The 15570-nt window shown below is 45.9% G+C and overlaps 1 protein-coding gene across 1 annotated transcript in view; it reads right to left on the reverse strand.

Annotated features, from left to right (window-relative positions):
- Positions 1 to 4814: 4814 nt before the first annotated feature.
- Positions 4815 to 15570, reverse strand: part of LOC102859643 (putative elongation factor 1-alpha-like 3-like) — a 12975-nt gene continuing 2219 nt past the window's right edge. Inside the window, 12 exon segments of the mRNA XM_006883693.1 lie at positions 4815 to 4911; positions 4913 to 5171; positions 5174 to 5244; positions 5246 to 5319; positions 5321 to 5412; positions 5415 to 5463; positions 5465 to 5625; positions 5843 to 5866; positions 6895 to 6938; positions 7001 to 7134; positions 7136 to 7253; positions 7255 to 7455. Coding sequence (XP_006883755.1) covers positions 4815 to 4911; positions 4913 to 5171; positions 5174 to 5244; positions 5246 to 5319; positions 5321 to 5412; positions 5415 to 5463; positions 5465 to 5625; positions 5843 to 5866; positions 6895 to 6938; positions 7001 to 7134; positions 7136 to 7253; positions 7255 to 7455 — 1324 coding nt within the window.

Below are 15570 nucleotides of genomic sequence, written 5' to 3' on the forward strand. Positions count from 1 at the left end.
GGTCTTGAGGAGGGCTGGTGCCCAGCATCCATCCTGGGTGAGGGAATCCATTCGTTCTGGCTGTGGAAGCCTCATGGAGCTTCAGCGGCTGTGCAGCATGGCGAGGGCTCTGCGGGGTGGGGGTGGGGGGTTGGGAGCCACAAGACTCACCCATTTCTCCTTGGGAATCCTTGAATTCCTGTTGTTGAGCCTCGATCTTCACTGAGGACCAGTCATCAACTGTTTAAGTGTCCAATTATAAATAAGCCGAAGTCTGTGGAAGGCCATAATGGCCCTGCTTTAAGTGGTTCACTGCTCCCGCAGCTCACCACGCTGTCTCTGCTTCCGCTGCCATCTTGGATCAGAGTCCCAAGTATGATCTTGAAGATAGTCCACTTAAATTTAGAGAGTGTCATCCACTTCCTAAACAATACGCTTCTTGAAACTCTATGATCTTTGATAAATGTTGATAGTTATAGAAAGGCTTCAGGCCTTTTGTTCATAGGGTCACTATGAGTCGTGCTCAACTCTACAGCAATCAACAACAACTCAAGAATAAATGTGTTGTATCGAATACTAATGACCCAGATGAGTTGTGAAATTATATAAAAGATAATTAAAAGGAGATTAGAGAAAAGATCAAAACAATCTCAGAAGAGCCTCTGGAACTAACTCTAGAATGCAGAGAAGATTATTTGTTCAGTTATGTTTTGGCATCCTCCCCAGAGGATAAGGAGTTGTGCCACCAACCCAAAAGCAGACTGTTTGAATCCATCAGTTGCTCTATGGGAGAAAGAGAGTCTCCTTCCACGCAATTTACAGCCTCTAAAAACCTGCTGGAGGATGAGCTACATGAGTTGGTTCAAATTCAATATCAGTGAGTGAGTACTATTAAAAAACTTTCTCAAGTGTACCCTCTCACAAAAGATGTTGCCTGCAGGCATCATGAATTTGTAAAGGGACCTAGAATTCCATTTTCTACCTGGTCAGGTCTTAGGTTATTTCCTCCATATTGCATTAAAACCACCGCACTGTATAGCTAAAGGGTAGAGGTGGGGGAAGGAATGCAAATTGGCACAATCACTTTAGTAAACAGTTTGGCAATTTCTTATAGAGTCAGACATGTACTTATCATGTGATCTAGCAATCCCACGCCTAGCTATTCACCTAAGTGATATGAAATCCTACACTCACCCATAACCTGTATGTGAATGTTTATAGCAGCTATATTCATAATCACCCCAAACTAGAAACAATAAAGAAATCCTTCAACAGGTGACTAGATAAATTGTGGCATAGCTATCCAATGGAATAAACCACTAGCACACATAATACAAATGAACTATAAATGCTTTGCATTAGGTGAAAGAAGTCAGACTCAAGAGATGACACACTTGCATTCCCATGGCATTCTGGGCAGTAGCTGGAGTTGAGACAAGGTGGGAGTGAAATGAACCCAGGGAAATGTAGGAGAGGCTGACAAAAATAATTTCCCTCTTGACTGTGGTGGGGAGTGCACAATTACATGCATTTGTTGAAAGTAAAAAAAAAAGAAAAAGAAAAAAGGATTACTTAAAAGGGTCATTTGTGCTCTATGTAAAGCATATCTCAATTTTTAAAAAAGAAAACAAAGTAAGCCAGTTGACAGGCTCTTTCGGGCAGCTGCCAGTATTGGCTTCATTTCTTGTTCTTTGTGGCTCTGAGCTCTCTCCAACTCATGGAGACCTTAAGTCTAACAAACAAAATGTTGCCCAGTCCTCTTGATGACCACCAATGTGTTGTTGGCCATCTTGATGATCACCAATGTGCTGATGAACGTTTTGATGATCACCAATGTGTTGATGGCCATCTTGATGATCACTAATGGGTTGATGGCTGTCTTGATGATCACCAATGTGTTGATGGTCTTCTTGATGTTCACCAATGTGTTGTTGATGGTCATCTACATGATCACTGATGTGTTGATGATCATCTTTATGATCAACAATGTGTAGATCACTGTCTTGATGATCACCAATGTGTTGATGGTTGTCTTGACATTCACGGATGTCTTGATGGCATGTTTGAGCCATTGTGGCAACTGTCTCCTCATTCACATAATGGAGATTTCTCATAATTCTAACTTCCCTTTTCTAACAATCTGGTTTTTACCTGGCAACATGTCCAAAGCAAGAAAGTCAAATCTCACCGTCTTTCTTTCTAAGGAGCATTCTGGTAAAATTTCTTATAGGATTGATTTCTCTCGCTTTTCATACTTGATTGCCTTAATTTATGGTCTTTCTTTCTCTCTCTCTCTCTCTCTCTTTCTTTCTTTCTTTCTCTCCTTCCTTCCTTCCTTCCTTCCTGCTTATTCTGAAAGAGCCCTGGTAGCATGATGGTTAAAGCATCCAGCTAAAGATTGGTAGTTTGACCCCAACAGTCACTCCTTTGTAGAAAGATGTGGCAGTTAGATTCTGTAAAGATTTTCTGTTTTGGAAACCCCAGGGGCAGCCCTGTTTTGTTCTGAAGGTGCCTCTGAGACAGCACAGCTCAATATCACTGGATTTGGTTTTGAGGGTTGGGAGTACATTTTCTCCTCTCCTGACAGGTCAGTGGAGTGTTATAAAGGATACTTCTGGCTCTTTTGACCAGAACCCAGACTAATGAGGGAGACACCTTTCCATCCTCAAAAAGCTCCTGGTTTAAAGCAGGAGGACAGAGTGGGCAGGCAAAGAAAGATTGGGCCCACATGGACATCCAGGAAGACCCATTGCCCTCAAACATCACAGGTCTTCCTGGCTCTGCCTGTGATCATATAACTTTTTCATAATGACAGTAATGGCTATAATTAACTGCCACAAAAGTGTGATGTTCAGGAGGCAGCAGGCTGGGCTTGCAGTCAGGGAGGCTCAGTGGTGACTCACAGCACTGCTGTAGAGAAACAGCTGGTAGCCCCAGAGGGTGGTCAGGGGGCCAGGCTCTGGACAGAACAGGGAGTCTGCAGAGAGCCCCTTGAGTGGGCAGGTGCCAAGGTGTGAGCTCAGAAGAGGGGTCTATTGTGGTCCCAGTTTACTCTGAGAGTGACCCAAGGGACTGTGCTCCCTTTCCCATGGAAATAAATCCCCAGATCATCAATTTCATTGACAATCCTTCATGCGGGGTGCTCCCCAGGGCCACCCATGGAATCACATCCTTGACCAGCTTCACCATGTTACCCCTTTACAATCATGGTCAGAAAGGCACATCATCCCTCTGGGTGTGTTTTAATAGTACCTGCCACACAGGGCGGCTGTGAAGTTTTAATTAGCTACTATGTGTAAAGCATTTTGACTATTGTTATTATCCACCCATTTAACAACTGATGTATGGTGTCATTAAAACTTACACTTAGACAGCTACTGGTGGCAGGATGGGATGTGCCTGTCTCATAGTGCAGCCTCCTGGAGCAGCAATAACAAAGCAGAAGTTTCTGGGCCTTCGGTAAGACTACCTAAAAAAGTTATCAGAGAGGGTAGAGTGGCTCCTATGAGCCCCTCCACATAGCTCAGAGTGCTTTTATCCTGTCCTCAGAGGAAAAAAAAAATCTGGATTTTTACCCCCTAAGTTAGAGATTGGAACAAGATATCTCCTCCCTCCTTGGTTTTCCCATCCTCCCTGTCTCAAATTACAGGCTTCCATTTCATTTACTGAAAGCCTGCATTGAGAGTGTTCATAATTTAATTTTACTTTAGATCCATAATCCATACCCTTAGCACCAACAGTCAGGAAATCAAAAGACAAGTTACCTTGGGAAAATCTGCTATTAAAAAAAGAAAGAAAGAAGAGAAGAGAAACCTTGCTGTCAAAGATCTCTCCAGAGGACTAAAGATCAACTATGTCAGTTTACCCATGGCCTTCTCAATTACTTGCTATGCATCAGAGAGCTGAACAATGACTATGAATGACAGAAGAACAGTCAATGCTTTTGAGCTGTGGTGTTGGAGAAGAGTATTGAACATACCATGAACTGTCTAGAGAACATATATGTCTGTCCTGGAGAGGGTGAAACCAGTTTGCTCTTTGTAGGCAAGGATTTTGAAGCTTTGTCTCACATACTTTGGGCACATGGTCAGCAAAGACCAATCCTTGGAGGTCATCATGCTTGGAAGGGTAGAGAGTCAGTGCAGAGGGAAGATCCTGGATTAGATGGATTGACACAGTAACAATGGCATCAGGTGTATCAGAGATTCTGAGTTTGGCTCAGGATAGGGCAAGGTTCAGAGCCATTGATAGGGTCACTATGAGTTATAGTTGACCGGCTGACACATAACAACAACAACATCAACAACTAGGTGGCAAACATACAGCAATGAGGGAAGCCTCATTCCACATCAGACAAGGTCTTATCATTCTGATGCTGGCATTCTAGAATTGCTATTGTTGTTAAGTTCAATCAAATAAACTACAACTTGTAGCAATCGTATAAACAATGGATTGGAACCCTGTCCTAGACTGTGCTGTCCTGACCATATCTGACAAGCTCAAGCCTACTTTACAGTCCCTGTGTCAATTCATCTCCTTTCCCCCTTCATTAAACTTTGTTTTAATGGGTCTAAAATCTCTGGACAAATTTTTGGTTAAGTTGTTTCCATTTGAAAAGTACTTATTTTAAAAAACTAATAACTTTAAATGGCCACATGAAAAAGAAAAAGAAATGGTCCACAAAACACTCCTTTCCTTGTGAAGGTTTTACAATGCATTATTATCATTAATCAGTCTTTTACTATTAAACTTAAATGGCTAATTGAGACAAACAGCTCTGAGACCGTTCTTCTGCCACTGGTTAAGACTGGGGTGGCAGGTGTTATGGGTAATACTCATTGAGCTTTCTGAGCAGACTTGGTGACCTTGCCAGCTCCAGCAGCCTTCTTGTCCACTGCTTTGATGACACCCACAGCAATAGTCTGTCTCACAGACAGCAAAACGACCCAGAGGAGGGTAGTCAGAGAAGCTCTCCACACACCTGGGCTTGTAAGGAACCATATCAACAATGGCAACATCACCAGACTTCAGGAATTTGGGGCCATCTTTCAGCTTCTTACCAGAACAGTGATCAGTCTTCTCTTTGGGCTCAGCAAACTTGCAAGGAATGTGAGCTGCATGACAATGCAGCACAGGTGCATAACCAGCACTGCCTTCGCCAGGACGGTTGACGATGATCACCTGAGCAGTGAGCCACCTGCTTCCATGGGTGGGTCGTTTTTGCTGTCACCAGCCAGGTCGCCACATTGAACATCTTTCAGCGACATTCTTAACTTTGCAGCAAACATTGTTACAGGGCAAAGCTTCACTCAAAGCCTCAGGGCGCATTTCAACAAACTTTTACTTCAGTGGCAACACTGACTGGGGCAAATGTGACCACCATGCCAGACTTGAGAACAGCAGTCTCCGCTCTGCTCACAGGGACAGTACCAAACCACAAATCCTGTAGACATCCTGGAGAGGCAGACGCAGGGGCTTATCAGTTTGGATGAGTTGGTGGCAGGATACACAAAGCTTCAAGCAGTGGAGTTCCACAGGCACCGCCATCCTTCCGGGTGACTTTCCATCCCTTGAACAAAGGCTGGTTTGTTTTTTTTTTAACCAAGGCAAAGTCTACCCAACAGAGTGTGGAAACTATAGAGCAATCTCATTGATTTCACATACAAGCAAGATTCTACTGAAGATTATCCAAAAACGACTGGAACAGCACATCAGCAGAGAATTGCCAGAAGTCCAGGCTGGGTTTAGAAGGGGTTGTGGTACTAGGGATATTGTAGCTGATGTTAGATGGATCTTAGCTGAAAGCAGAGAATACCAGAGGAATGTCTATCTATGTTTCATTGACTATGCAAAGGTGTTTGACTGTGTGGATCATAACCAACTGTGGCTGACTCTGAGAAGAATGGGAATCCCAGAACACTTGATCATTCTAATGCAAAACCTATACTTGGACCAGGAGGCAGTCGTCAGAACAGAGCAAGGAAACACTGCATGGTTCAAAATTGGGAAGGGCGTACACCAGGGATGCATCCTATCTCCATACCTTTTCAACCTTTATGCAGGACAGATTACCTGGGAGGCTGGGCTCTCTGAGGAGAAATGTGGGGTCAAGATTCGTGGACGATTTATCAACAATCTGCGTTATACAGATGACACAACCCTGCTTGCTGAAAGTGAGGAGGACCTGAAGCACCTGCTGCAGAGGGTCAAGGACTGCAGCCTCAATGTGGATTGAGGCTCAATGTCAAGAAGACAAAGATTCTCACCACTGGACCAATTGGCAGCATCAGGATGGATGGTGAAGAGATTGAGATTGTTCACAGCTTTAGTTTGCTTAGCTCTACAATCAACACTCTTGGCACCAGCAGCCAGGAAATTAAAAGGCGCATCGTGATGGGAAAGTCTGCTATTAGGGACCTCTCCAAAGTACTGAAGAGCAATGGTGTCTCTCTGGAGACTAAGGTGCGTCTGATACAGGCCATGGTCTTCACAATCACTTGTTATGCATCAGAGAGTTGGACAATGACCAAGGAGGATAGAAGGAGAATTGATGCCTTTGAGCTGTGGTGCTGGAGAAGAGTATTGAGAGTACCATGGAATGCTAGGAAAATAAATAAATTGGTCCTGGAAAGGGTTAAACTGGGTGGCTCCTTGGAGCAAGGATTCTAACATACTTTGGACATGTTGTGAGGAGAGACCAGTCCTTGGAGAGGGACATCATGCTTGGGAGGATGGAGGGACAGTGCAGGAGGGGAAGGCCCTCTGTGAGGTGGATTGAGTCAGTGACTGGAATAATCGGGATGGGAGTGTCAGAGATGGTGCAATTGGTACAGGACAGAGCAGAGTTTTAGGGCTGTTGTACAAGGGTTGATATGAGTCGCAAGCGACTCAACAGCACATAACAACAACAACAACAACAACAGGTGCTAACTTCCTTAACAATTTCCTTGTACTCTCTTCTGATTGTAGGGTGGCTCAACGTTAACACCATTTTGTTAAAAGCAACAATTAGTTGCTTCACACCCTGTGTACAAGCCAGAAGGGCATGCTAAGAGTCTTCTCTTTCTCTGAGATACCAGCCTCAAATTCTCCAACCCAAGCAGCAGCGATCAGAACGGTGCAGTCAGCCTGTGATGTTCCTGCAAACACGTTTTTGTATAAAGTCTCTATGTCCTAGGGCATCAATGATGGTCATATAGTACCTGCTGGTCTCAAATTTCCACAGGGAGATTTCAGTGGTGATGCCACACTCACGTTTCACTGTCTGTTTCTTTGAAGGTGTATTTGAAGGAGCCCTTTCCCATCTCCACAGCTTCCTTCTCAAATTTCTCAGTGGTTCTCTTGTAGATCCCACCACATTGGTAAATCAGGTGGCCACTAGTGGTGGACTTGCCTGAATCTATGTGTCCATTGACAACAATGTTGATATGGGTCTCCCCATTTTGGCTTAGGATAGTATTCACCAACACCTGTATTCTGGCAACAAAATTGTTGCAAAAAAGCTCAATTCGTCTTGTTGGGGGTCTTCCTGTCCTTCACAGACCCTCCACTTTCCCAAGCATGAAGTCTTTTCCCAAGGACTGACCCTCTCCTAACAACATGACCCCAAGTATGTGAAATGAAATTTCACTCTCCTTGCCTCCAAGGACCACCCTGTCTGCACCTTTTCCCATGACTTATTTGTCCTTTCGGCAGTCCACGGGCTATTTAGCACTCTTCTTCATTCTTACTCATTTCAAACTGACGTTGCTCCTCAGCACGTCGAGAAGTCCCTGCCAGCATCCTTTTCCAATGTCATGTGTCTTTTGATTTCTTGGCAGCTGGTGCCAAGGGTGTTGATGTGGATCCAAGCAACATTCTAGAGTAGGATAGGATCATAAACAAGTTTTTAAAATGCACAGACAATTACAAATCATTAATTAGTTCTATGCAGGAAGCAAATATGATTTATGAAACCCTCCTAGATGAGGCAACATGAAAGCTGAAACCTCAGAGACAGGAAGGCCCAGACGTTTTAAAGAGTGGAGGGTTCTAGGCAGAGGAAAGCATGCAAAGGCCCTGGGGTGGAAAACAGCCTCAAGTGTTTAAGGAAGTACAAGAATTCTGAGACCAGGAAGGTGAGGGAGAAAAGAGAGAGGAAGTGGCAGAGACAGGCAGGACCAGGTATGTGGAGCCTGGTAGCAGCCTGGGTCCTGGGCTTTCACTCTGCATGAAATAAGTGTCACTCTAGGACTCTGAGCAGAGGAGGCCAGGCAGACGGTGAATTTTAAAGGAGCAAGATGGGAAGGAAGAGGACCCAGTGGTCCAGGAGGGACTGGTGTGGACCTGGGCCAGAGCAGGGGCTATGAGGTGATAGGAGATGGATGGATCAGATTTTGGAGAACCCAGGGCTCATATCTAACTCCCTATTTAGTGCTGATGCCAACCATACTTTTCTCCAGATCCCTTTCTTTCCCAGTTCCAAATACTTCTTCCAAGAAAGCAAAAAACCAAGTGTAACAAGCCATCTCCAACTGATGGTGTGTTACAGAGTAGAACTGGGCTCCATGGGGTTTCCTCAGCTGTAACCTTTATGGAAGCCAACTGGCAGGCCTTTCTTCTGTAGCACTGTTGTGAGTGTGGGACTCCAACCTGACAGGTAGCAGGTGAGAGTAAACCATTGAATGACCAAGGGGCCTCTCTTCAAGGAAGCCTTCCCTAATCACCGCACCCCTTAGCTTCATTCCACCATTGTCCCTCTCTGCTCTCACCATCCACCTCTCTAGCTTTCCAGAGGTGCATCCTCCTCGTTCACAGGTATGTGATCGACAGCTATAGCGAAGAGTTGAGTACAAAGCTAGAGGCAGTCGACAGGACTGGAGGTTTAGGGTAAGCTGACTTCCAAGGGGGTCTATGTCCCCCCACATTTCCCTTAATGACTTCTCGACATAGTCCCTAGGGAGTCGTCTGCTAGCTGAAAGGCTGTGTCTCTCTGGTGGTTTGAATCCCGGAGAGGCTCTGCCAGTGAACGATCCACAGTCTCCTCTCCTTTGATGTGTAGCCTCGGAAGCCACAACGGAAGGTCAGCCACGAGGCAGTTCCGGCTCGGCAGCAATGAGTCCGGGCTCCGCAGAGTCTGAAACTCTAGATGCAAAGCGATTGGGAATCGTCTGGTAAAAGGCAGTCCCTCTAGGTCCTGGTTGCTTTCCGGTTCATGCCAGTGGTGTCATCCCTCCCCTTCAGTCAGGGTCCAATACTGAAAGCTATCTCCCAAAACCTCATTCGTATCTTCCCTTCCTCAACATATTCACTCTCCCAAACAACACTGAGCACCTGCTGTGTGCCTGCCTCTGGGAAGAGCACTCAAAGATGACCAAGGCATAGTCGGACTCAAGGGTTCACAGTCTGTCAAGAGGCAGGTAGGAAAATCAATACAATGATGGTGATGGTGATGATGAAGATGGAGACAATGATGGTGGTAGTGTGAAGGATAACGAGGGGGGTGAGGGTGGTGGCGATGAGATGGGGGCACCACGGCGATGGTGGTCATGGAGGTGGTGGTGGTGGTGATGTACGCTGATGGGGGCGCCAGGGATGATGAAGATGATGATTGACAGTGGTGATGGTGAAGGATGATGAGGATTATATCTTGTTGAGGACTCACTATGTGCCCAACGCCATGCTAAGCACTTGACATGTATTAACTCATCTAATTCTCCTAACAGCCCTATGACTTAATAGCAATTATTTTAATAATGGGTAACATGTACTACTTGCTAAATGCCAGCACTTTTCTAAATTATTTTCAAATGTTAACCCGTTCAAGGCAGTTATTATTGTATCTCCCATCTTCAGGTGAAGAAACTAAGGTACAGAAAGGTTTAATAATTTTACTTAGGGTCACACAGCCAGTTAGCAACAAAGCAAATGCGTGTGCTTCGATAGATAGAGATAGCAGGGAGCTCTGGTGGCCTCGTGGCAAGAAGCGACGCTGCAACCCTGAAGGCAAGAGGTTCGAATCCACCAGATGCTCTGCTGAAGAAGGTGGGTAATCTCCTCCTGTGCCAACTGGATCCAGTTGACGGTATACAAAAAAGAAAAAAGAAGAAGAAGAAGAAATGAGAAAAAAAGAATAGATAGCAAGAGTTGTGGAACCTCAGAAGAAAAAGCAATTCCTTCTGACAATAGTAAGACGGGGCCTAAAGAACTAGTAGGGGCTTGCCAAGTAGCCATCAGTGATCTGTGGAGCAAGGTCCGTACGTGTGTTAAAGATGTGGGACATGGTTTGGCATGGCCAGAGCATTGCAGGATACAGTCAGGCTGCAAAGGTGAAGAAATGCCAAGTACATTATATGAGTATTTGGGGTCAAAATATGGGGCTTGCTTTTATCCCTAAGGCAATGGAGGCTGCAGCCCTCATTTCTCTCCTACACTAAAAAGTTCTAATCTCAACCCTGCCTGGTGCTGGAGAAACAAGCCTTGCATAAACAGGGTGCACTCAGGAAACTGTACCCAGAAAATTGTAGACTCTTGTCCACTCACTCAATTTCGGTTGTATCCCAAAATTGTCCTTGGCCAGGGCTTCAAATCAGTTCAGTCATGATCAACAGAGCACAATTGAAACCAGTCTGAATGTGTAAAAAATGGTGAAACAGCATGATAGCCAGAATGGAGACAATGACAGGTCAAAGCCCTGGAAGAGGAAGCTCATAGAAGTGTAACGAACCCTTTCATGATCCTGACATGCGAGATTGAGTTACGGCCAGAACTGTGAATAATGACACACACTCAGAGCTGCACAGCTGGCATCATCTTTGAGCTGGACACCATTGTTTCTGACCCTGCCTATCAAGAGACTTAGCTTCTAGGCACCACTCAAGTTGTCCTTGTTTCTTGAGAGAGAGAGATTAAGTTTCTTGTGCATCAGTCCATAATTTTCCCCATTCCAATTAATTATTCCGATTCATCCATATTTTACAAATTCAAATCTGTTCCAATTTCACTTTGATCATGACTGAACCAGAAAGAACCAGTTCAAAGACCTATCTCTGGTAGCTTTCAGGCCACACCTCTGCCAACACTTAACATCAAGTTCAGTGTATGGGTCCCAATCTACAGCCACCTTTAGGTCCACCCTTCCTTTATACTTGGTTCAGGACACCCTCCTCCATGAAGCCTTCCCTGATCACTCTAGGCAAGTGAGTTTCCATTCTCTCTTAGCCTCACTTGAGATGCACATCATGGCTGAAATCGTAGACTCCCAACTTTCTTTTCACAAATCCATCTGACTCTAAATTCCATGCAAGCAGCTACCTCTCACCTTTTACCTTAATCCCATCCCTCCTGAAAGGGAGGCAAATAGCAGGTAATCAGTGGACTCTGAGGCTAATCCAAAGACTGGTCTAACCCAGGAGGGGCCTTGCCGCAGCTCTGTTCTTTCAGGCAGGATCTCCGCGAAGTGTCTCTGGCTGCCTTCCACTCTTCTGCTATGGACACTGGCCAGGAACAACATTGGTGCTTGGGAGCTGGAGGCTGAAGACTGAGGTTCTGAGCTTCTCTGACAGACGCTGGCTCAGATTCAGAAAGATCATGAACTTGAATCAAGACCCAAAAAGACCCCAGTAAGGCACCATGTGCAAGCTCGCGTCACTTTGTCTTGCCAAGGTGTAGCCAGATAATAACAATCACAATCAACATACTTTAGGCACTTATCTTTCCTCTTTCTCCTTTCAGCAACCCTAAGAAGTCAGTACCATGCCAACCCCCACTGTACAAGTTTACAAATACTTATTGGGCACCTTGATGTTCTTCTTGTTGTCAGGGGCTATTGAGTCCGTTCCAACCCTCAACCTCTCTGCTGTGCTTAAGCCCATTGTTGCAGTCATGTGTTAATCCACTTTGTCAAGGGTCTTCCTCTCCTTGACTGACCCTCCACTTTTCTTGCATGTCACCCTTTTCCAGGGACTGGTCCCTCCTGATAACACAACCAAAGTATAACCAAAGTATAACAAAGTACAAAGTCTCTCCATCGTGGCTACTAAGGAGCACTCTGGCTTCACATCACCCAAGATGGATTTGTTTATTCCTTAGATTGTGCATGCTTGTGCCACGCGCGGATCTCAGAACTGGGGTTCAAAGATGCATGTGAGATAGATATGATCCCAAAGCCTTAGTCCTGGTATCCCAGACACAAACCTCCTCCTCGGGTAATGTAAACCCACTGAGTCAGTTTTGACTCATATGGACTCTGTAGGGTAGAGTAGAAAGGCCTCATAGGGTTTTCAACACTGTAGATCTTTCTAGAAGAGTTACTCATCTTCCTGCAGAGCTGCTGGTGGGTTCAAACTCACAATCTTTTGGTTAGCAGCCCGTTGCCTTAACTGCAACAGCACCAGAGTTTCTTGGGATATGCAAATCTTGATAATTAAAGGGGGGGGGTTGGCATAAGAAATAAACAATTGTCACAGCAGAGCACAGGGACTCACAGTGACACCTCAATCATTTAACTTGTTAGGCTACCCTGGGGACCTCCTCTCCCAGAGGAAAAACCCCATGAGCAGCTGGAATTGCAGTTGGAAATATTCTCACGGAGGGCGAGCTGAGCCCTGGTGAGCGTTCCATGCCCCACCTCCCTCATCTACAGGATGTGGGAATCCCAGCAGTGACAGAGCTGAAAGGGGGACCCAGAGCCTGCTGTGATCTAACCCTGGGAGGTGGAGCTCATGAAGGAAGTCTAGGACATTCTGGTCAAGACAAGAAAGATTCCTCTCTATGGGGCATTCTGGGGCTGAGAATGGTGAGGGACAGAGACCCCACTATAGGATCAGAGATCTGGGCTTTTCCAGGGCACATGACCCAGCCAAGGATTTCTGGTAAAACTGTGACCCTCTGAGGCAGTTGAATCAAAGAGGCACAGAGATGGTGCAGGGTGGCTCCCTCCATTTGTAGATGGGTTAACTGAGGCCCAGAGAAGACTAGCTGGGCCTTACAGCAAGAGGAGGTGGGGTGGCAGCCCACGCAGCAGGTGGAGCCAAACGGGGGTGGGGGAGCAACTCTGTTCCTGAGTCACCAGGTCCTGCACAGGGCTGTGTGGCTTCCTCGTGAGATCTCATCAAGTCCTCATGACCAGCTACCTGCCCATCTGCAGTTATTCACGGGCTTATTACAAGGGAGGGGGCGGGGCAGGAGAGGCTGGCCTTGGTCGCTGGCCTCGGCCTTGGCCTGACTCCAGCCTCTCCTCTATTATCTCAGCCTCTTCTCATCACTATATCTCCTTTCTGGCACTTCCTCTGGCATCTAAGCTCCCTGTTTGTAGAAAAAAGTTGATGAGTCTCCCCCAAATGGCTGAATCTCCCCCATTAGACTGGGTCCCCTCTCTTGTTGTTGTGTACTGTCCAGTTGGAACCGACCCACAGCTGATCCTCTGGCGGGTTTTCAGAGGCAGTTAATCAAACAGGGAAGAGATTGCCCATCCTTCTCCTGTACAGCAGCTGGTGGCCTCAAACCACATGCCTTCGGGATCGCAGCACAGCTTCTTGTTACTAGGCCACTAGAGCTCTGGGTTCCCCCTAGGACTGGGTTAATGTCTCCCTCACACAATGGAAGACCTAAGACAAGGGCTATGACTTCCCCTCAGACTTAAAGAGTTCTCGCTAGGCAGAAGCTGAGCTTCCCCTTCAAACTGAGGACTTCTTTTGGGTGGGCTGGGTCTGGACCCCTGCTCTGGGAGATGGACCAGCGCCTGTAAGCTTATCTTCTCTGTTGTTGATCAGCAAGACAGTATCCAGGAGGGAGGCTGCTTCAGGGCCTCCCTGCTGAAGGCCTGGGAGTGAGAGGCCAGGCTGACTTGACCTTGCCTCCTCCCAGGCCTGGGGCCTGGGACCATTTACTTAAGCTCCCCAAGTCCCCCATTTCCTCACCTATGAAAAACAGACAGTGACCCCCACCTACCTCATGGGCTTATGACAATGAAATGACATCATGCTCGTCAAGTGTTTGACGCTGGGTTGGCAAATGGTAAGAGCACCACAAATGGGCGCTATTATCATCGTTCTAGAAAGAATCATGAGAGATGACCACACCTCAGGGGAACCCAGCACATGACAGTTTACACAGGACTCCTATGCACCAGAGCCTTGAAATTGCCTTGAGGTGAGATGGACAAGGTTCTCCCTCCTACCTGCAGCACAAACCGCCTTCTGGCTCCGGCATCATAATCCTGATCCACTAGCTGGCAGATTTTCTGTGCCACAGCTGAGTACTTCTGAGCTGGGTATCCAGAACACATTACTGAGCCTCTATGTGTCTCAGTTTCCTCATCTGTAAAATGGGTATCATAGCAGTACCTCTCTCCTAGGTATGTTGTGAGGAGAAAATGATGCCAAGCATATAAAGAGCTTAGAACTCAGGCAGTTAGCATTTACGTATATTTTTATATAGTTTCCAGTGCTATTAAAAAACCCCAACTCATTGCTGTCAAGTCATAACCTATTCATAGCTTGCTGCTTTCAGGGAGTTTTATAGACTGTAAATCATATGGGAGGAGACTGCCCATCTTTCTCCCTTGGAGCAGCTGGTGAACTTGAACCAATCAACCTCTAGGTTATCAGTACAACTTTCTACCCACAAGGCTGCCAGAGCTTCTCTCCAAAGTACTAAGAACATTAGTATAAAGACTAAAGCGCACCTGATCCAAGCCACTGTATTTTTAATTATTTTGTGTGCATGTGAAAGTTGGACAATGAAAAAAGAAGATTAAAGAAGAACCGGTGTTGGAGAAGAGTACTGAGCACCTTATGTTCTTCTGAAAGAACAAATGAAACTGTTCTGGAGGAAGTGGAGCCAGGGTGCGTCTTAGAGGCGAGGATGGTGAAACGTCATCTCACAGACTTTGGGCATGTTGTCAGAAGGGACCAGTCCTTAGAAAAGAGATCATGCCAGGAGAGGTGTAGGCTCACTGAGAGAGAGGACAACCCTCAAAAAGATGGAATGACACAGTTTCTGTACCAATGGACAAGCATGTTGGAGATCACGAGGGTGACACTGGATAGGTCAAGGTTCAGATCTGTTGTTCAGAGCCATGCCCAACTGGATGACACTTTGTTTATATCATTACTGCTTACTAAGAACCTACTAAGTGTTGGATGTTTCACTTAAAATACCGTATTTAATCTTCCTAAGAATGTTGTTCCAATTTTATACATTGAGGAAATTGACTCAGGCATCTTGGGTTGGGTTACCTGGCACACAGGCTCTGGAGTTACATATAGGGTTAGAAGGGAAGTGCTCTCAGGAGCCATCTCTCTGTAGGGGAGTCAGGAAGATGAGAGAAGCTGGACTGGGGAGGGGGAGAAGCTGGAGAAATTTGCAACAGAGACCTCAGAGGTCAACCTCAAATATTGTGTAATGCCAGTGTTATAAAACAGAACAGACTCTGGAGGACATTATGCTGAGTGAAGTATCTCAGTCACAAAAGGACAAATACTGCATGGTGCCACTGTTGTAAAACAGGACTGACATCGGGGTTGAGGAGAGACTGAGAAAGATGGGTTCAATAATGCATACTGCATTGAAACAGATGAGGGAGAAAACTTTTTAAAAGGGATATGTGAT

This window comes from Elephantulus edwardii, unplaced genomic scaffold (assembly GCF_000299155.1).
Source record: "Elephantulus edwardii isolate Elephantulus edwardi_28Jun2011 unplaced genomic scaffold, EleEdw1.0 scaffold00028, whole genome shotgun sequence".
Taxonomy (NCBI): domain Eukaryota; kingdom Metazoa; phylum Chordata; class Mammalia; order Macroscelidea; family Macroscelididae; genus Elephantulus; species Elephantulus edwardii.